The sequence below is a fragment of the Notolepis coatsorum genome (assembly GCF_963971535.1).
Source record: "Notolepis coatsorum genome assembly, chromosome: 12".
In the NCBI taxonomy this organism is placed as follows: domain Eukaryota; kingdom Metazoa; phylum Chordata; class Actinopteri; order Aulopiformes; family Paralepididae; genus Notolepis; species Notolepis coatsorum.
The window spans coordinates 41,909,843-41,931,489 of record NC_140176.1 but is presented as its reverse complement, the minus strand read 5'-3'; the positions used below and the strand labels follow the sequence as shown (position 1 = coordinate 41,931,489).

Here is a 21,647-nt window from a genome sequence, read left to right as displayed (position 1 = left end):
GTCGCTGTCCACAACGTCCAATCCCCACCCATCGACTTCCACCCGCTGACTCTGCCAAATGAGCCAGTACGATGGCCGGCCCAAGCCGAAGGCAATGCTGAGACTGCGATTCGATACCGGAGTCTCTTGCATTGGTGACGAGCGCAATCTCTCCTACGCCACCCAGCCGCCCCAATATTAAGTTATTTATAATTTTCTTGTATTGCAACATTGCTGAGAGAATAAGAAATTGTAATTTTCCCTCAAATAATTACCTAAAATAGGAATTTGAAAGGATTTGGATTTGATAAACAGATTAGATACTGGATGATTTAAAATGCAATAAAATACTTTCAAACACCAACCCTACATCAGATGGAATAATTATATGTATAGTATGTATTATAAATGTTTTGTAAACCAATCGCATGCTCTGCAAATGTAAACGCATCCCCCTTCCCCGAGAACTGCATAGTGCACCTTTTAAGCGAGGCCGGTTTTGTGTTAAACATTTGCCTGTATTGAATCAATGATGTCTGCGGCCCTCCCTCTCTGAAGGATTACGCAGAGGACTTTGAGGAGGTGAGCGAGGACGAGGAGGACGGGGAGGTGGTGGAGAAAGAGAATCTCACTCCGCAAAGGAGAGACGAGATCGAGGCGATTCAGAGAGCCATGGACGAGGAGAACCAGAGGGTGGGGAGTGCCCAGACCAGGAGGAGCGTCAGCACGGAGGAGGATGACGGACCCAAATACTCCAGAGGTTTGAAAAGTGTTCGCATTTTCTCTCTAAATGTACCACTTTTACACGCTGCTTGGTGACCCGTTAATAGTAATGACTGACTGACTGACCATTTGAAAACAACCTCTCGTATAAATACTTCAGTGGAACTAGAGTGACCCGATCGGTCTTGTGGAGGTTTTACTCTAAGATCTCTGTTCACACCTCTTCACACCTTTTCTCATGGCCAGAGAAGCAAGAAGCTTTAACAATAAATGAGTATCAACCATGAAGATCTGACCACACGCATAACTGACCTCTCCGGTTCCACCACAGTCTGAAGCAGGTTGAAATTTGGATCCGGTTGAAGGTCCTGTGCTACGCTTTTTGGAGTTATCATAACCATAGTAATGGAATAGATAACCCAATCACTGTCACAATCACAAAATCTGCACCTGGCTCGCTGACAACAAACTATCATTACACCTGGGTAAAACGGAGTCCATTCTCTTCGGTTCAAATAACAAACTCAGCAAGGCCGACGGCTTCTCAGTTACAGTGGGTGACAATATTGTCACAAGGAAAGATGAAATTACATACGTAGGTTCCATCCTAGAGGCAAATCTTTCCTGTGACAAAATGGTATCCAATGTAATAAAAAAAATTAAAAAGTCAATCGGGGCGGCTAGGTGGCGCAGTGGGCAAGACGCTCGCCACTAACGCAGGAGATGCTAGGTTCGAGCCCAGCTCTCTGCGTTGCTACCAGCTTGGCTGGTCGTTCATACTAATACAATTGGCAGTATTAGGGGGTGGGAAGCTGGTGGGTGGGGATCGGACGTTGTGGACAGCGACTCCTACAGGTCGGTTGGTGTGCCTGCACAGTAGAATTAGGAAGCGATGGGGGCGGCGTGTCCCTCCCACGCAGACCCTCGCCGCTGAGAGATCGCGCTGTGCAGGTGAAAAGATGCGACGGCTGCCTCCTCGTGTACCGGAGGGGACACGTGATGCAATGCTTTGTCCACATTGCAGCCGGCTTGTGGGAGGCATGGCCCAACAACGTTCGAGACAGGGGAGAAAAATAGAAAATGGGGAGAAAAAGTAGATAATTTTTTTTTTTTAAAGTCCATCAACGAACTAGATTCTTGTACCGGATCTCCTCTCTGGTAAACAAGAATACCCTGAAGACTCTCTAGCAGGCGCACTCATTCAAGGGTACTACGACTATGCTTGCACCTCATGGTACCAAAGCACCTCAGAGGTGCTAAAAATAAAATTACAAACATCACAAAACAAACTGGTCTACTGCTTGACCTTACTCCTAGAACCCACCTCACCCCTGCCCACTTTGACAACCTAGGATGGCTTAGAGTAGACGACAGAGTACAGCAACTTGCAATGGGCCTGGTCTACAAGATACACTACACGACTAAGGTACCCATGTACATGTCAAAATACTTCCCAGAGGTCAGTGAATACCACGACCACAACACCAGAGGGAGCTCCACAAATCATGTTAAACCCAGATTCGGCTCAAACAAGGGAACGTCCTACCCACAGCTGTAAAGGAATGTGAATCCTTCACTACCCACTTTTAAAACCACTCTCAAGGAGCACCTACGGGAGACTGAAATTCGAAACTGGCCCCTGTAAATGTCCTAACCCAACCCCCTCCAATGTACAGTAAATGTCCTAACCCAGTAATACACAAGACCCTCTTCTTGGGACCAAGTAAGGTTTCGTCGATAACCCAATATACAGTTACTCAACCACCTCCAATGTACAGTTCCCGCATCGCCCCCACCCCACCCCACCTACCCCCCCCCCCCCCCCCCACCTCCTCCAATGTACAGTTTATTCGTCAAATGTATATATTCTCTTTTTTTTTTAACTCTTTTTGTATCACAAACGGTACTGTATTTGTAAATCTGGTAAGTCATAAATGTATAGATGTAGCAGTACTGTCTATCTGTATGTCATGTATGTCATATGTCAGAAAATTGGTTTCCTGTACAGAAACGGATCCAATTTTCCTCTATTTAGTAGAAAAAGAATTGTGGAATCAGTCTTCTTATCAGTTTTGGACTATGGTGATGTAATTTATAGGCATGCTGCGGCATCAACTCTTAAACCTTTGGATTCTGCATATCACTCAGCTCTCAGATTTATAACTGGTGACAGATATGATACTCACCATTGTGTCCTGTATGATAGGGTGGGTTGGCCTTCTCTTGCAGAAAGGCGCAACAAACACTGGTATTTATTTATTTTTAAAGCCCTTATTGGTAAACAACCTGTTTATATCTCCTCACTGTTAGATTGGAATATTGGAACCTATTCAACTCGATCGAATGACTGGATGGTTCTTAGGGTTCCTCAGATTTGTTCTGAGCTAGGGAAGTCAGCCTTTTCCTTTGATGCTTCTAACTCATGGAATGTCCTTCAACTCACGCTAAAATTGGAGGTTCTCCCTTCCCTTGGAATGTTTAAATGTATGATTTCAGACCATTGTGTGACTACCTGTAACTGTTTTAGTTGATATTTTAAAATGATTTTTAAACGTTTTTAATTTGTTTTACTCTGGTGTTTAAATTTCTGTGAATGTTGTTTTTATTATGTACTGTACAATCGTCGTTTCTGTAAATGAGGGAAACCTCAGATGCTTACGATTTTAAATAAAGGTTGAAATGAAATGAAATATATGTTATGATGAATTGAAAATGGGGGACCCTGATGTAAACAAGACGAAAGTCTTTCTCTGGTCTGCATCCCCTTAACAATTGTGTGTATTGAGCTGTATGCACTAGCCATCAATATCTTATGCCAAATGATAAAAAGAAAAACAGTATTTATCAAATAACAAGTCCAAGTCCGAGTCTGCACCTTCCGAGTCCGAATTCAGTCAATGCTCAAGTCCAAGTCCAAGTCATCAGTGCTCAAGTCCAAGTCGAGTCACGAGTCCTGAAAATCAGTCCACGACTCAGACTCGAGTACTACAACACTGCCATGTATCCAACATACTGTATTAAAACAGTGACCTGATGTGTTTGTGTACAACAGATATCCATATTCCAGAACGGGCACAAACGCAGCTTCAACCACCCTTCGTCTGACACCAAGAGAAAAGTCAACCTTTTCACCGGATTCTCATTCTGTATATAAGCCTCCGAGGAGATTACTTCACCCTGGGACACGGTGGCATTTAAGATGTTGTTTCTATGCCTCAGGGTTATCAGAGCATCAGTTTGTTTACCATCCCACGTTCAATATTCTTCTTTACCTCATGTTGTGTCTTTGTGTCTGCTGGAAATACAATATGAAGCCTGAACCGACGCTGTGATACATACTTGTGGAATGTGGTGTGATATATTATAAATATCTTGTTTTTTCTTCTTCCGTTTGTGTACTCAAGGTTCTGAGAAAAGTCAGAGTAGAGGCTCTCAACACGGACGATTTATGGACTTTGTGGCCGCGACAGACCGGCAAGTCAGCAAGACGGTTGCCAACAAACAGAAGTAGGTTTAATAGAACTGATATAAGAGGAGATGAATCTTTATTTATTCATCACCTTGGGGAGATTCTGGGGTCAAAGCAGCACAGGGGAGGGGGAGGGGAGGTACAGGCATAAAGTTAATACACATTTTTTAAAGGGTAATACAAATGTATAGTATATAATAAAAGAAAAGAAAAGCTCATATTGGATGGAGAAGGAAATAAAATTTTTGATATATATGATTACTTACAAAAGATGGCTTTGGGAGGTTTTTGTAATGGTGTCCTTATTTATGTGCTGTGTTTATGCAAAGCTTCTACAAGTGCTTTGTACAGTAATCGGCATCCGTCTGTTCTTAGGGCCACAAACCAAAAAAGGTTGAGAATCGCAGCTGGAGTGAATATTTCTATTGTCCGTTCTGCATTAGTAGATAGAATAGAAGTACTTTATTGATCCTGAGGGAAATCCAGCACCACAGATCACTCACAATGAACATTCAGGTAGTCAAAAATCTAAAATAAGAATAAGAGTACAGACCGAGATATACATTCTAAAATGTACAGTAAAATGTTAAATGTGCAGGAATGTAAAGGAAGATGTACATGGATTTATACTCTGTGCTCAGTGAGGCAGTGAGGCACAGTGTACTCCTCTACAGTGACTTACCGTGTGACTACAGGAAACGCAGCGCGGAGTTGCTTCGCCTAATCGACCTGGACTACTCTCTGATGATCCCCCTCCTGGACCTGCCTCCTGTCAGTGAATATGATATGTACATCAAAAGCTTTGGAAGCGCGAACGCCAAACAGGTCCGTCTGTGTTTTCCTTGTCTCCCCTCCATTTACACACATTTACATCGTTCAAATCATCCTTCCTACGATTCCTATGTCAAAGGAGAACCCCTCACAGCACCTTTGTTTAATGATAATTGGAAACAGTGGAGGTAGAATCACTCCTGCTGTTTTATGAATGAATCCTTGATATGAAGAACCATACAAGTATTCAGGTTTTGGATAAACAATGTTTTCAAACCTAATCTAAGGATGGATATCTTTTGAATGTTGTGCACATCGATTCATAGTTAAAGTACAGTAGATGTACTGTAGGGTGTTTGGAGTGACCTGTGACCTGTGCTAAAGGTCTTGGGAAATGTATTCATGTTGTAGTTTTCAACATTTTCACCTTTTTAATTTTAAACCAATGCTGCCATCTACTGACAACAGAAAGTGTTGTGTATCGTCAACTTGAGAGGCTACCCTCACACTTCCGTAAACACTGTCGCCCAAAACACATTCTAGAGATTCCCACTTTTTACTGGGAATGGGGCGTGACCGAATTTGGTCCCAGACAATAAGAGTGACTGAGATTGGTCTACGTTCCATTATCACACTCATAGGTAAAGTAAGCGTGGAGTACTTTGGAGTGATGTATCACATTCACACTGCAGGATTTGCATTGACTTGACAACTGCAAATACATGGGCTGTCCTCAAAACAACGTCAAAACAGACGTATATAATTCTTCACCTGAAGGGTTCATATAAACACATGAATAACACGTCCGCTAACAGAGTGATTCTCCTGCCAGGTGTACGTCCAGTGCAATGAGGACAACGTGGACCAGGACATCCAGACGGAGGAGGTGGACGTGTACGAGAAGTGGACTCAGCATCCGGCAGAGCGGAACGCAGCCTGCGGAGGTAAGCAAACTCGCCCAGTACTGCGAAAACAATAACAGCATCTCCAGTCTAACCCTTGCACTGCCACACGCCAGAAGGTTAACCCTTTACTATCACGCGACCGACTGTCGTGTGGCAGTGAAAGGGATAACCGGCTGTCGTGTGGCAGTGAAAGGGTTAACATTATGTGAATTGTCGCGGTGAAAGAGTGAACCGTTTGGTAGTGCAGCAGTGAAAGGGTTAACAAGTAGTTTAATACGCTATTGATTCAAATGAATGGGGGGGGAAAATCTGATGAGATAGATTCACTTGTTACATTACAAAAAAAGATGGTGGTGGTATTGTCACTATCTTCTCTGATCAGTTCTGTTGTTCTGAGATTGACCTGGGTAAATTTTTATCTTTTGAATACCTCGCCATTGTGATGAAAGCTGATTCAAATGTGCTTATTTTAACAATATATAGACCACCCAAACAATCCTCAGTATTTATCCATGAATTCTCTGAGCTTCTGTCCACTATTCTTACTAGTTATGACCGAATAATCCTTAGTGGAGATAGTCAAGTTTGTTTTTTATTTGTCAGAACAAAATACAGGATACTTTATAATGAAATGCTTGTTTCTTATGAGCCCCTGAGAGTGTGCTACATACAGTAAAGAGAAAGTTAGTAAAAAATTAAGAAGTAAAAAGTAGGTCAAGTCAATATACATATATACAATATACAATACAGAGTAAAATGAGTACCAGTGAGGTAGAATGCAGAGGTACAAAACTTGGGGTAGGGTGCAAATGAGGTATTGAATGTGGTGCAAATCTCCTTAATAATAAATAAATATAAAGTGTGTTAAAGTGAATAAAGTGAGTGGTAAGGTGAGTGTTTGTTTAAAGTGAGTGTGTGCATGTGGATGTGTGTGCAGTGTATGTAGATGATGGGTTGTTACATAGTGTCATTGTCATTGAGCATCCTGACCAGGAGTTCAAAACTATTAATCCCTATCTGATTCAATCAGATTTTTAAATCCCATTTTCTGTGCTCCAGGATCAGACAACTCTGCCATATTTTGTCCCGGTATTTCAAAGCAATCCAGGATAGGATCACCCTGATCCAGATTCAGACTTTTCAAGATTACTAGATCCTGAATATCAGTGCTTTAATCCTACTGATCTCCCATCTAGTGGATATGGAAAAAAGGGAAGACAAGGACCACATTGCAGAGAGATCTATAATGTCTAATTATATTGTTAAATACATAAAGGACATAAAATCATAATGGAATTGTAATAAAGAAAAATACTCCCACTAGGGTAACAACAAAGAAACATTAATTCAAAGGCATGACGGATGGATTTTTTTTTAAGATATTTTTTCTTTAATCTAAATTACATTTGTGATTGACAATCTTTGTTGTGATACTTTTATGAGCATAAACATTTATGTCATCAGCATTTGGTTGAAAACAAAATAGGCCACCATTAATGTGACCAAAAAATGTAAATAAAATTGATTTGCCATGAAGGCTAAGAATTGTGTATTATTTCAGTTAACAAACTTAGCCATCTTATTTATATTGAAACATATTTTTTAATAAATTGTATAGTACATTTTGCTCTGGTAATCCACTGGAAATCCACCCCTCTGGTGGGATCAAGATAATCCAGTTTTTTGGGATAAAATTGATCAGAATCCTGTGTTGTCGGTTTGAAATACCCGTTTTCAAGATTTGATCCAGATTAAAGCTTGGATTTGATTTCCTGATCTGATCGGATATCAAAGTGATCCTGATCCAGTTTTTTGGTTTTGAACTACCCAAAATCCAAATCTGATTTGATCAGATAAGGATTAAAAGTTTTGAACTCCTGGGCCCTGGGATAGAAGCTCCCTCTGAGTCTCTCTGTACTGGCCATGAGGCTCCGGTAGCGCTTGCCTGACCGCAGCAGTTCAAAGAGGCAGTTTGGGTGACTAGAGTCTTTAATCATTCTCTTAGCCGTGGCCCTGCAACGCTTGTTATAAACGTCCTGGAGAGTGGGAAGCCCACCTCCAATTGTGCGCTCGGCTGGACGGGCCACTCTCTGTAGTCTGCTGCGGTCTTGTGCGGTGCTATTCCCAAACCAGGAGGTGATGTTACCAGTCAGGATGCTCTCTATTGTGCACGAGTAGAAGTTCTTGAGGATCTTCTGACTAATTTTTTACTTCCCTAGGCGCCTAAGGAAGTAGATATGAATATTCATATCAATAACAGAAATGACTCGTGGGCTATGGAGCTTGTGAATCTCTTAGACAATTTAGGTTTAACGCCACATGTTACCGAAGCCACCCACCAACTGGGTAATACACTCAATTTGGTAATATCACAAGGGATTAAGATTGAGAATGTGCTAGTATCTGACATTACTTACTGTCTCTGATCATTACTGTGTGTACTTTGATGCTATGTTAAGTACACCTAGTAACAAAAGAGAATCTATTATTAATATATCTATTATTATCTAGATACCATAGCGGAAACAAAATTCTCTGACCTTGCAAAGTCATTTGATCCATGTAATGGACACTACCCGATAAATGAAATGGTTGACGTTTTCAATAGTAACTTGAGCAGAGCACTGGACACTGTTCAAGATCAAAAAGAGGCTACAAAATAAAATATCACCATGGATAAATATCTCTATACGTGTGTAGAGTAGCCGAATGGAAATGGAGAAAAACTCAACTGGAGATTCACCGTAATATTTCGAAAGAGAATATTATAATGTATAATAAGGCTATTCATTCTGAGAGAAGAGCCCACTTCTCAAGGATTATTGCAGAGAATGGCAGTAATTCCAGGGTTTTAGTTTCAACTATTGATCAATTATTAAATCCTGCACCCGCCTGTGACATTTACAGCCTGGCTTCTGTCACAAAATGTGAAGAATTCGCACAATTATTTAACAATAAAATAACAACTATTAGAGCGGGAATTGTCAGAGATACTAGTGACTCTTATGATCTGCCTTGTAACAAGCCGACAATTCTGAGGAATTTCAATGACATCTCTGAGGCAGAACTCCATTGAATTGTGGCACCGAGTAAACCATCAACCTGCAACCTTGACCCTATCCCTACAACCTTTTAAAAGAAAATAGTTTTAAATAGTCTCTCCACACCAGTCCGAAAAAATAATGAACACATCCCTTGAGACTGGAATATTTCCTAACGCATTTAAAACCGCTGTTGTGAAACCACTACTAAAGAAACCAAATTTAGACTATAACGTCCTGAGTGATTTTAGGCCTATCTCCAACTTACCTTTCTTGAGCAAGATACTCAACTAAATAATCTTTTTGAATGAAAACGGCATCTTGGAGAAATTCCAATCTGGTTTCAGATCTAACAATTTTACAGAGACGGCTTTAATTAAAGTCACCAACTATCTAAGAATTAGTGCTGCTGCTGGCAAGATCTCAGTTCTCATTCTCCTGGACTTGAGCACTGCCTTTGACACAATTTACCATAGCATCCTAAATGCATCGTTTGGACAATTGGGTTGGCCTGTCTGAAAATGCCCTGAACTGGTTTCGATCATATTTTTATAGACAGAAAATTCTATGTTAGTCTAGGTAGGAGATTGTGTCAGAACATTATCTGTGGTATTGCACAGGGAAGTTGTCTTGGCCCTCTTCTTTTTTCACTGTTACCTCTGGGTGACGTTATTAGAAAACACAATGTACATTTTTAGTTATGCAGACGACACACAATTAATTGTACATTTCTGTTGAGCCGAATGATCCAAGTGCTTTATGCTCCCTAACTACCGGTCTGTCTGCAATTAATCACTGGATGAATAATAACTATTTTGTTTTTATTAAATGAAGATATAACAGAAATACTTCTGGTTGGCCCTAAAACAATAAGGGATGCATTTTCAATTAGGCTAGGAAATATAGCCCATCAGAGTAAACCAGAAGTAACTAGCCTTGGTGTAATTTTAGATTCCAACCTAAGTTTTAAAAAGCACATAAACAAGGTGACTAAGGTAGCATTTTTTTCATTTAAGAAATATTGCCACCAAATGCACCTTGATCATATGGAACAGAGTAGTAAAAACACACAAATTAGAGAAGCAGTCAGGGGTTCTGAGATGGATAGCACATGACAAGAGATTCAAACCAGGGAGGCTGGACCATGGATTCAGAAGGTGGGAGAGGGGGGGGGGGGGGCAACAGCGATATGCAAAATGATAGAGAAGGGGGAAATGCAAGCACTACAAAAATTAAAGGAGAAATTTGGACTAGAAAACAAGGACCACTTCAGATATCTACAGATTAGAGATTACTATAATAAAGAAATAAGAGGGGACAAGGAAGAAGAACAGAATGGAATAATTAGGATGATAGTAAGGGCATACGAAGGAGGGAAAGGAAGGGTAATATCAGCACTGTACCGGGCTATAATGACCAGCAAGGGACACACGACCGATTATATAAGGGGGAAATGGGAGAGAGAACTAGAGATAGGAATAACAGGGAAGGAATGGGGGAACATATGCGAGGTGCAACATTCAACAACAGGATCGAGGATATGGAAAGAGTTTGGATGGAAAAACATAATCAGATTCTTTATAACCCCAAGCTGAAGGGAAAATATGCACCAACACAAAGAGCATGCTGGATTGCTGGAGGATGTGTGGGAAGGAGGGGGCAAATCACACGCACATATTCTGGGGATGTCAGAAGCTGAAGGGATATTGGGAGGAGATAGGGGAGGCAATGATCAGAATATTAGGATACGGGTTACCACAAACAGGACTGGTGCTTTACTTAGGAGACCTGACACACGAGGGAATACAAGGGGGGGACAAATATTTAATAAAGATAATGTTGATAGCGGCCAGAAAAGCAATAACAAGACTGTGGTACAAAGAAGATCCACCGACAATAGCACAATGGGTAGGAATAGTGGAGGAGATACAGGATATGGAGAGGATAACACACATGCTGAGGTTACAGGAAGAGAAATTTGGAGAAAGATGGGGAAAGTGGGAGGATTACAAGGGGAACGAAAACGACATCACAGAGGAAGAACCAAATGCATCACAAGAGGGCGAAGGGTAAAGGAGGAAAGAGGTTCAAGGAGGGTCTCTGAACCCATGTCACACACTTTTGACTTAGTTAGTATTTTCTGATTTCATTTTTCTTTTTTTTGGGTATTACAATTGTATTACATTTTTTGTACTTTATTATTTATGTCTGTTTAACAATGTTGTATTAATAATCAAGGAAGATGTGGTTTGTAAATGGGTGAATCAAAAGGCAAAGAGAAATTTAGTATAAAAGAAATAGAAAGGGCGAAGGATAAGAGAAGAAGGAAATTCAAGGAGGGTCACTGGACCCATACCATACATATTTGCCTTAGTCAATATCTAATCCTTTTGAGTAGGTAATAAATTTGTCTATACCTGTTCAAGGGCGGTATACAATCAGTCTTTGTATTATGTGCCTGGAAAAACAACTGTAGTGGAAACATAACCAACAATGCTATTCATGTAACCATTTATGTTCACTGCATTCTTTCATATTGTGTTATGGGAACCATTTTTGTGTAAGTGTTGTTTGTCTATAAATGTTAATAAAAATTTAAGTTTAAAAAAATATATATACCGTAATTCCTCTAATAGTAACCGGGTCTCAAATACAAGCCGGGTCTCTATTAATGGCCGGGTGCGCTCTTGAGCTAAGCAATTATAAGCCGGCCTCCTAATACAAGCCGGGTTACTAATATACTGAGCTGCATACTGAAAACGTTGAAATGACCAGTGACCACCTGTAATTGCACTGTTTACTATTTCATACAGTACTTGGTTTCAATAAATGAACCCAGTACATTTTACTGGGTTCAAACTGACACAAAATGCTGATTTATTCATTATGATCCGTTTGAAAATTTGAAATATAGGCCTCCCTCTTATACAGGCCTCCTCCTAATACAAGCCTGGTACCCGCTACAGTTGAAACAAATACAAGCCGGGGTTACTATTAGAGGAATTACGGTATATATATTGCCAAAGTGCTGCCATTTTTAAACCAACAGGATGCTGAAAAACGAATTCATTCTTTTATTTCCAGTCGTTTAGATTACTGTAATGCTAGTCTACCAAAAAAATCCATTGAGAAATTACAGTTGATTCAAAACTCTGCTGCCAGACTTTTAACAAAAACACGGAAGAGAGAGCTTATCACTCCTGTTTTAGCTGCACTACACTGGCTCCCTGTCTCTTTTAGAATTGATTTTAAAGTTATTTTACTTGTGTATAAGGCCTTAAATGACTTAGCACCATTTTATATCACAGAGTCTCTGCTGTTTTACACCCGCCAAGAACACTTAGGTCCACTGAGGCACGTCTTAATCGTCCCTAAAGTGCCCCACAGAAAAATAGCAGAATCAGCTTTATTTGATCACGCACCGAAACTGTGGAACACTCCACCCAAAGAAATGAGAGAGATGGCCTTTTTAAACAGCTGAAAACACATCTCTTTAACTTGGCTTTTAACTGTATTTAGTATATTCCTTTTGTTTTAATCATTTTATTTAACTCCCTTTTTCTTCTTTCTATTCATTGTATTGCTTGTGATATGTAATTTGTCTACTGAGTCATGCATTTTATTATTAATTTGTGAATACATTTTTTTGTGTTGTCAAAGCACTGGGCTGCTTTCTATTGCATGAAGGGTGCTTTATAAATAAAGTGTATTATTATTATTATTATTATTATTATTATTATTATTATTATTATTATTATTATTATTATTATTATTATTATTATTATTATTATATCATATACCATACCATATATCATACCATATACCACACCAGTATATCATATACCATATATCATTATACCATATACCACACCATAAACTAGCACTTGTGCTATAAACACGCAAAACAACGCATCTGGTCTGTCCACTGTGGCTGGTCCAATGTAGCTGTGGTGTCTATTTTAAATAAACGTTTTCATTCATTCATTCATTCATTCATTCATTCATTCATATACTATATCATACCATATATTATATATATCATATACCATAGCCATTACCATATATCATATATCATACCAAGAAATTAACTTATGAAAATGAAATACCAGGATACTTGATCTGCAGTGCAGCTTCCTAAATGGAGTTCATTAATGATGTTTTCATGCTGTGACAGATGCCAGCGTGTCTCAAGAGGCAGGAGATGAAGGCATCAATGAAATTAACATTGACACACAACGTCTGACAGCTTTCTTGCGCTCTGCATCACAGGTATTTCCATCATGCTCATTTTGGTAATAAGTATATCTGTATATTATATATATATATATATATATATATATTACATTAGATTAAAATGTATTGCCTCAAATGGTAGTGCCTTTAAGTGATTTATTAACATGTCTATTTACCATGTCTATTCTAGTTATCTTTTTATTATTATTACTATTACTATTGTTTTATTGCACAATCGTAGCGGGCATGGCCAACCGCATTTCACTGTATGCCCTGGTATGTATGTGATGAATAAACTCTTGAATCTTGAATCTTGAATTGTCATTATACAGCACAAGTACAGTACAATGGAAATAAGTTTGGCATCCAACCAGAGTGCAAATGTAACAGTAAAGTGCAATAGTAATATACAATGTACAGGAGATTAAACTGGGTATAAAACATATAAATTAGTACTACTGAGTACAGTGCTAATCAGATGTATGTACCGAGTTGTAGTATTAATATGTACACTATGGTAGTAATTCATACAGCAGCGTAACTAGTAAGAGTAGGTAAGGGATATGTACAGATATAGATATAGTATCTACAGATATGTAAAAAGGATTATATGCAGGTATGTACAGACAGATGTGGATATATATATATATATACGGTAAGAATATATATACATATATGGTATATACAGCATTATTGTGCATGCTATCATACAGAGTTATATGGGTGTATATATATATATATGTAAATACTATGCAGGAACCCTGTATCTTGACCTGGTGCTGTGTTTGCTGTGTCCAGGTGATGGCTGTGTTACTGGAGGAGGAGCAGGTTGAGAGGCGGTCGCTGCTGAAGATGCAAACTCAAACAGACACTCTGTCCTTCAGCGATGGCAGTTCACAGCTCAACACCAAGTTGGCTTTTCTTATCGGTAACTCAACACCAAGCTTTCTCATCACCAGAACCATAGGATTGTTAATTATCAGTATTTTAGCTAATGGATACAGTATTAACAACTTGTTAGCGTATTATCGATCGATTGATAGGACGCATAGCGCAGGTCAATTGTGATAACGTATGAATGCATGTTGTCTATTTTATGTTTATTGTCTATTTTGTACTCGTATACCGTAATTTTCGCACTATAAGCCACACCTGAATATAAGCCGCAGCAGCTAAATTGAATGATGTGTACATATATAAGCCGCACTGGACTATAAGCCGCAGGTGTTTTAATGTTAATTACCATATGTAATTAGCATTGGGACACAATACTGTCGGACAAATAACAAGAATTAACTAATTTACAAGTTGTATTAAGTTTAGCAAATAAGGGAACAGATAAATAACATTTCAATGCAGTCAAAAAAGCAATATTTCGATTTTTACATTTTCGGGTTTGGTCACGTCGAGTCACAGATAAGCCGCACCGTTATATAAGCCGCAGGGTAGAAAAATGGGGAAAAAAGGCGCAGCTTATAGTCCGAAATTTACACTTTATGCGTCGCTTTTATTTGGTCTATTATCTTCTTATTTTATGCCAATCCTCTGCTCATTTTATGCCTGTCTATATTTACTGTATGCCAATTTTATGATCATTTTATGCCGTAAGTCTATTTTATGTCCAATAAGATAAGATATTCCTTTATTGATCCCCTTGGGGAAATTCATATTTATTTACTGCTGTGAAGCACTTTGGGCTGCAATTCTTGTATGAAAGGTGCTACAAAAATAAAGTGTATTATTATTATGTCATGTCAATACTAGTATCAGTGCACTTCTAGTAAGTAATAACCACACAAGTCCAATTTGAACGCACGTAGTTACTGTACGTGGTTGCAGCTTCTTAGGCATGATCTGTAGTTCCACTCCTCCGCTGTGGTGGTAAATCCATTTAGACTCTCGTCCGCAGGCCGTCGAATCAGCCTGGTCCACTTCTCCCAGGTCCAGAGACAGACCATGCTGTCAGTGCACAGCCCCACAGCTGAGCCCAGTGCCGCCGTGCGTCTCCACAACAACACCCTTATCTGCATCTGGAACATCTGGGAGCCGTCCAGACCTCAGAAGATCCTCGTCTACGAGTCGGAGGTAACGTTGGAGTTTCAGCTAAATCTGACCCAACCTTTGTGATAAACGATTGAAAATGGCATTTTTTAGGGTAATACAGAGACATGCATAGGGGGCACGAACAAGGGTCGTATTTATTTGCATTCTACATTTAATAAGACATTTTGGGAGGGGGGGGGGGGGGGGGGGGGGGTCGTTGGTTGGTTGTTTTTTAGCAGGATTTACCTCACATTACCAGGAAATAGTCCTGACCAGACATGTAAATACTTTTAACCCTTTTGTGATAGTAAAGAAGTTAACCTTCTGTAGTGTGGCAGTTAAAGGGTTAACCTGCTGTCGTGTGTCAGTGAAAGGGTTAACCTTCGGTGTATTGTCGCAGTGAAAGGGTTAACTGTTTGGTAGTGTGGCAGTGACAGGGTTAATTCACAGTGTAAGAAATATCTAGGGTCAAAACGTATGCTACAAAACAAATATTGGCCGTTAGTTTTGCAGGGACGGTGACCTGTCTTGTCATTTGAACATCTCGTTTCAATGGAAAAGTATTTGAAATTAAGATGTGCTCAATCTACATGAAGATAACATAACATTATTCCCACAGTAACTTTCTCTAAATGTCCTATCCTGGTAAGTCAGCGTCATTATGTATCGCTCCCACACACAGTATTTCACCACAATGATGTTGGTCATTTGATTGTTTGATTGAAACTATTATTTAATCTCAAAATGAACATTGAGGTTTTACCGTCCATTTGCGATGCCGTCGAGATTACAAATTCAAACAGTATAAAAGGAAAAAAGTAAAACACATTTGCATGAATAGGACAAAAACACAGAAAAAAAAATACAAAGAAAAAAACAGTTACAGGCTGAGGTGGGGAGGTTTGTTTAGGTTTAGCCCTCATGAAACCGGCTACAATATGTACAGAATTCTGCTGCTAGGGTTCTCACCCGCACCAAGTCCTGGCACCACATCACCCCCACCCTCATCCACCTCCACTGGCTTCCAGTCAAGTCCCGCATACATTTTAAGATCCTCCTCATCACCTACACATCCCTTCACTCCCTTGCCCCCCGGTACCTAGCTGACCTCCTCCATCCCTACATCCCACCCCGGAGGCTGCGGTCCTCTGACTCCGGTCTCCTCTCCATCCCCACCACCAACCTGCGCACTGTCGGCCCCAGAGCCTTCTCTGTTGCTGCACCCACCCTCTGGAACTCCCTCCCTCCAAACATCCGCAGTGCTAAATCCCTGGACTCTTTCAAATCCCAACTCAAAACTCACCCCTTCACCAAATTTGTAAATTACTCTGCCTGATTTCCCTCTTTTCTTTTTCTTTTCTTTTTTACTTTGTTGTTACGTTGTTCCCCTGATCCCCTTAGCTGCCCCCCACTGTTAAGCACCTTGGGTCTCCTGAAAGGCGCTATATAAATTATTATTATTATTGTGATCATGTTCTTAGATTAAAATCAATTACACACTGAGGTTTGTGAACATGTTTTAAAATTGTCCAGACGATAGTGGAGTATTGATTTTTTGTGTGAGTTGAAGATCATTCCAGGAAGCTAGTGCATCAAAACAAAAGGCAGGCGTCCCAAGTTCAGACTGAACTCGTGGGACCTCAAGTGTAAACCAATTGTTTGAGCAGGTCGGATAAGGTCCATAATTCCAATAAAGCATCATTGTGATATATGGTTGTAATTTTCCAGCAATGGCCTTCAAGATAAACAAATACCAATGTCTGTTTAATATTTCTGATAGATAAGACCAACCCATCTCATCATGCAGGATGCAATGACGAGTGTCGTGACTATCACAATGACAGACGGTGTCTAGGGGTAAAAGAGTGGACAGAGGGTATTCAAAAATCTAAATGTTTAGGCCTTAAAAGGTATTAAAAAGTCTTTCATTTCATTTGCACAGGTATTAGATATATATATATATATTAAATGTTTTTTGTATTCAATTCGTTGTTTTTTGCAGGGCTACCGGGAGCTATGTGGTTGTTGCATTTTCGCAACAACCACATATGGTCGTGAAATTGGTATTCGATCTAAGTGGTATTAAAAAGTCTTAAATTGAACATGTTGAAACCTGCAGATACGCTGGGACAAGGCAGTGTTTCTATAATAATAATAATACATCAGATTTATATAGTGCTTTTCCTAATGCTCAAAGACACTTTACAAAACAAACAATACAATACAGTTTTAGTAGAGACCATAAAATAAATTACCGGTATATAAAGGTGAGAGAGGAAGGAGTTTCAAGGGTTGGAAGCAAGGGTAAAAAGGTGGGTTTTGAGGGCTTTTAAAAAATATGAGAGGGTGTCTGCATGACCGATATGGTTGGGAAGGGCATTCCAGAGGGTGGGGGCAGCTGCAGCGAAGGCCCTGTCGCCCCAGGTCCGGAGCTTAGTCCTGATGGGTTGGAGGAGGTTAGTATCTGCGGACCTGAGGCAGTGGGTAGGCGTGTGGTGGAGAAGGAGGTCAGAGAGGTAGGAGGGGGCCAGGTTGTTGAGGGCTTTGTAGGTGATGAGTAGAATTTTGAACTGAATCCTGTATATGATGGGGAGCCAGTGGAGATGGTAGAGGATAAATGACATCACCATAATCCCAAGACCGCTTCAACGGAGAGCGAGAGTAACAGCGGTCTCCCTCTCTGTGCCCCCAGGTGCGTTGCTGCTGCTTCAGCCCTGGGAAGGTCCCGCTGGTTTTCGCGGGGACCTCGGTGGGCTCTCTGGTGCTGTGGGACCTGAGGGAACACGCCAGTGGCCACCGCGCTCTGAAGATCGGGGACGAGGAGTGGACGCTGCGCCACCCGACCTTCTCCACTGGTCAGTCCCGGAGTTATCTTCAGTCACAACGCGGTCGAGTCCTCCTCTCTCTCTCTCGTGGCCTTTTGTTGGTCGAAAGAATGAGCGGAATTGTACTCTGAGAGTTGTGCTTGAGGAGTTGTTTGTTTAGATTCGATTCGATTTGTATTGTCATCGCACAACACAACGAAATGTACGATGAAATGAAGTCGGCATCTAAACCAGAATGCAAAGTAACAGTGCATAGCGATATACAGTGTATAATGTGGATTACATATAATAATTTACTCAGTCAATGGAGATCCAGTTAATGCAATTTATTAACTCAGAATGATCAAGCTCCTATTTCCCCCACAATAACATATGAATATGTATATATTGTGACAAGCGTGGTGGGGTTCAGATACTCGCCACGGTTCAAATACAAACAAATTTGAATGTTCACACAAGAGCAATATCAATCAATAAGAATATTTATTGAATAAGGGCAGAATCCAGTTCGATAGGCAAGAGAATGGTCGTAATACAGTCCGATGGTCAAAAACACAAAACAGGCTCGCGTACAGAAAAAGGGATTGTTCAATACTCAGGGTAGTCGTCCGGTCCCGCGTCTATTCGAAACCCAAACGGTTCGTGCTTCCGCGTTCGTGTTTTCCGCTCTGATTGGCCACTGACCTACCCTAGTTTTCCCCCCCCCCCGAATTATTATTATTATACAGCACAATACATACATATACACACACCATCCAACCAGAGTGGATAAATTAATTAAACGTATAAAAAAAATAAAAAAAATTGAACCAAGTGTGATTTGAACTTGTGACCATAGGCTCCACAGCCAGCAGACGAACGAGGTGACGAACAAGGTGAGCTAAATCGGCGGATGTTAAAACTGAGTGACTAATCCATGATTTACACTTGTGCCAATTGCGTTTGTCCCTAGTATTGGCATTAATAAATCAGATGTCATGCTAATATGTCATGTTCTACAGTAGGGCGTACTACTGTAGAACATTAGTAACAGGGCGTAATACCCATTTCAAAGTGCGTGTGTGCGAGGCTCGCTCTCCGCTCTCCACGCATTATTTCTACGCTCATACCGGGGGGGGGGGCAAAACTAGCGTAGGTCAGTGGCCAATCAGAGCGGAAAACGCGAACGCGGAAGCACGAACCGTTTGGGTTTCGAATAGACTCGTCCGGTCCAGGGTCAGTACACAAGGGGGTTTCTCAGCCAGTCTAGGGTCCAGTACACAATGAACACCTTCTCGCCTTCACCTCTCCTCTCACTACCTCTCACCTTACACAACTCTGAATATCTCAATCTCTCTCTCTTTATGTCACAACTCCAACCTCACCTCCGCTCAACTTACTTCTGACTAACCTAGTGGCTTTGTAGTGTGTGTCTGGGGTGTGTGCACGTGAGATGTGGGTGATCTAATGATGCACAGGTGTGTTCTATCAGTACTAATCAGCTACCTAATTGTCTCTACTCCTTCCGTGGCAATAATATCTCCCATCCTTCACATATCGATGAGAGGGTGGGTGATATCTGCCACAATATGATAGTAGTAAAATGCTAGGTTAATGTATGTACAGTATTATTATATACAGTGGTACAAGTATGAATACACTATGGTAGTAAACCACCATACTAGCCAGTGGTATAACTATACAGATAAGTAACTAAGTATATACAGTGTGTGCAGTGTACAGTATGGGTATATATACAGATATATATATATATATGCAATATATATGTTTAAACGGTGCACTGCTTGTGTTACAGTCTTGAGCAACAAGGGAGCTAACACTGGCAGTGCACCGTTTAAACAACGTCATTTGCAATTGATATGATCAGTAAGTCTCATCTTTCATCGCTCTCTGTCTCTCTATCGCTCTGTCTCTGTCTCTGTCTCTCTCTCTCTCTCTCTCTCTCTCTCTCTCTCTCTCGCTCTCGCTCTCGCTCTCGCTCTCGCTCTCGCTCTCTCTCTGTCTCTTCTCTATTTGAATGACCACATCAAACAAGAGGTGGACGCAGGCAAATACTGCGGCATGGTCATGCTGGACCTACAAAAGGCCTTTGACACGGTCAATCACTCCATTCTGATTGACAAGCTAAAAGCAATTGGTTTTGATAGTCTATCAGTGAGCTGGATGCAATCCTACCTTGAGGGGAGGGAACAGATGGTGGAGGTAAACGGTACCCTATCCCCCCCCCTCACAGTGAGCTGTGGTGTTCCTCAAGGAAGCATACTAGGACCGCTACTGTTCCTAATTTATGCAAATGACATGTCGTCAGCTTGTGACTGCAACTTGTTCCTGTTTGCGGACCACTCAGCCCTGCTGGTCTCTGACAAGAACAAGTTACAGGTTGAAAAAACCCTCAGCTCGGAACTAGGCAGAATCTGCATATGGCTCGCTGATAACAAACTATCATTACACATGGGCAAAACAGAGTCCATTCTCTTCGGTTCAAATAACAAACTCAGCAAGACCGACGGCTTCTCAGTTACAGTGGGTGACAATATTGTCACAAGGAAAGATGAAATTACCTACCTGGGTTCCATCCTAGAGGCTAATCTCTCCTGTGACAAAATGGCATCCAATGTAATAAAAAAAGTCAACCAACGAACTCGATTCTTGTACCGGATCTCCTCTCTGGTAAACAAGAACACCCTGAAGACTCTGGCAGGAGCACTCATTCAGGGGTACTACGACTATGCTTGCACCTCATGGTACCAAAGCACCTCAAAGGCGCTAAAAACAAAATTACAAACATCTCAAAACAAACTGGTCAGACTACTGCTTGACCTTACTCCTAGAACCCACCTCACCCCTGCCCACTTTGACAACCTAGGATGGCTTAGAGTAGACGACAGAGTACAACAACTTGCAATGGGCCTGGTCTACAAGATACACTACACGACCAAGGTACCCATGTACATGTCAAAATACTTCCCAAAGGTCAGTGAATACCACGATCACAACACCAGAGGGAGCTCCACAAATCATGTTAAACCCAGATTCGGCTCAAATAAGGGACTAAACACGTTTCGCAATTATGCCACATCAATGTGGAACGCCCTACCCAAAGCTGTAAAGGAATGTGGATCACTACCCACTTTCAAAACCTCTCTCAAGGGACACCTACGGGAGACTGCAATTCAACACTGGCCCCTGTAAATATCCTAACCCAACCCCCTCCAATGTACAGTCATTTACCTAGTATGGTTTTGTCAATAGTTCAATGTACAATTGTGTTTGTTTGTACAGTGTCTCCTCCCCCCCCCCCCTCAATGTACAGTGTTACTTGTTTATACAGTGTGCCCCCCCCCCCCCCCCCCCAACCACCTCCAATGTAAATTACCCAGTATGGTTGTCAATATCCCAATGTACCCAACCCCCCCCACCCAACCTCCTCCAATGTACAGTTTCTACGTCAAATGTATATACTCCCTTTTCTTGACTCCTTCTGTATCACAAACAGTACTGTATTTGCAAATCTGGTATGTCATAAATGTATAGATGTAGCAGTACTGACTATCTGTATGTCATGTATGTCATATATGTGTATATGAATTGAAAATGGGGGACCCTGATGGAAACAAGACAAACGTCTTTCTCAGGTCTGCATCCCCTTAACAATTGT

General features: G+C 40.9%; 1 protein-coding gene across 1 annotated transcript in view; it reads left to right on the top strand.

Annotated features, from left to right (window-relative positions):
• The first annotated feature begins 594 nt into the window (after nt 1-594).
• The window catches only part of dync2i1 (dynein 2 intermediate chain 1), a 35,322-nt gene continuing 14,269 nt past the window's right edge, over nt 595-21,647 (top strand). The window contains exons 1-8 of the mRNA XM_084326591.1: nt 595-739; nt 4,107-4,209; nt 4,867-4,996; nt 5,775-5,886; nt 13,063-13,157; nt 13,920-14,049; nt 15,031-15,206; nt 17,857-18,019. Coding sequence (XP_084182717.1) covers nt 652-739; nt 4,107-4,209; nt 4,867-4,996; nt 5,775-5,886; nt 13,063-13,157; nt 13,920-14,049; nt 15,031-15,206; nt 17,857-18,019 — 997 coding nt within the window. The 5' untranslated portion in view covers nt 595-651. The remainder of the gene's footprint in view (nt 740-4,106; nt 4,210-4,866; nt 4,997-5,774; nt 5,887-13,062; nt 13,158-13,919; nt 14,050-15,030; nt 15,207-17,856; nt 18,020-21,647) is intronic.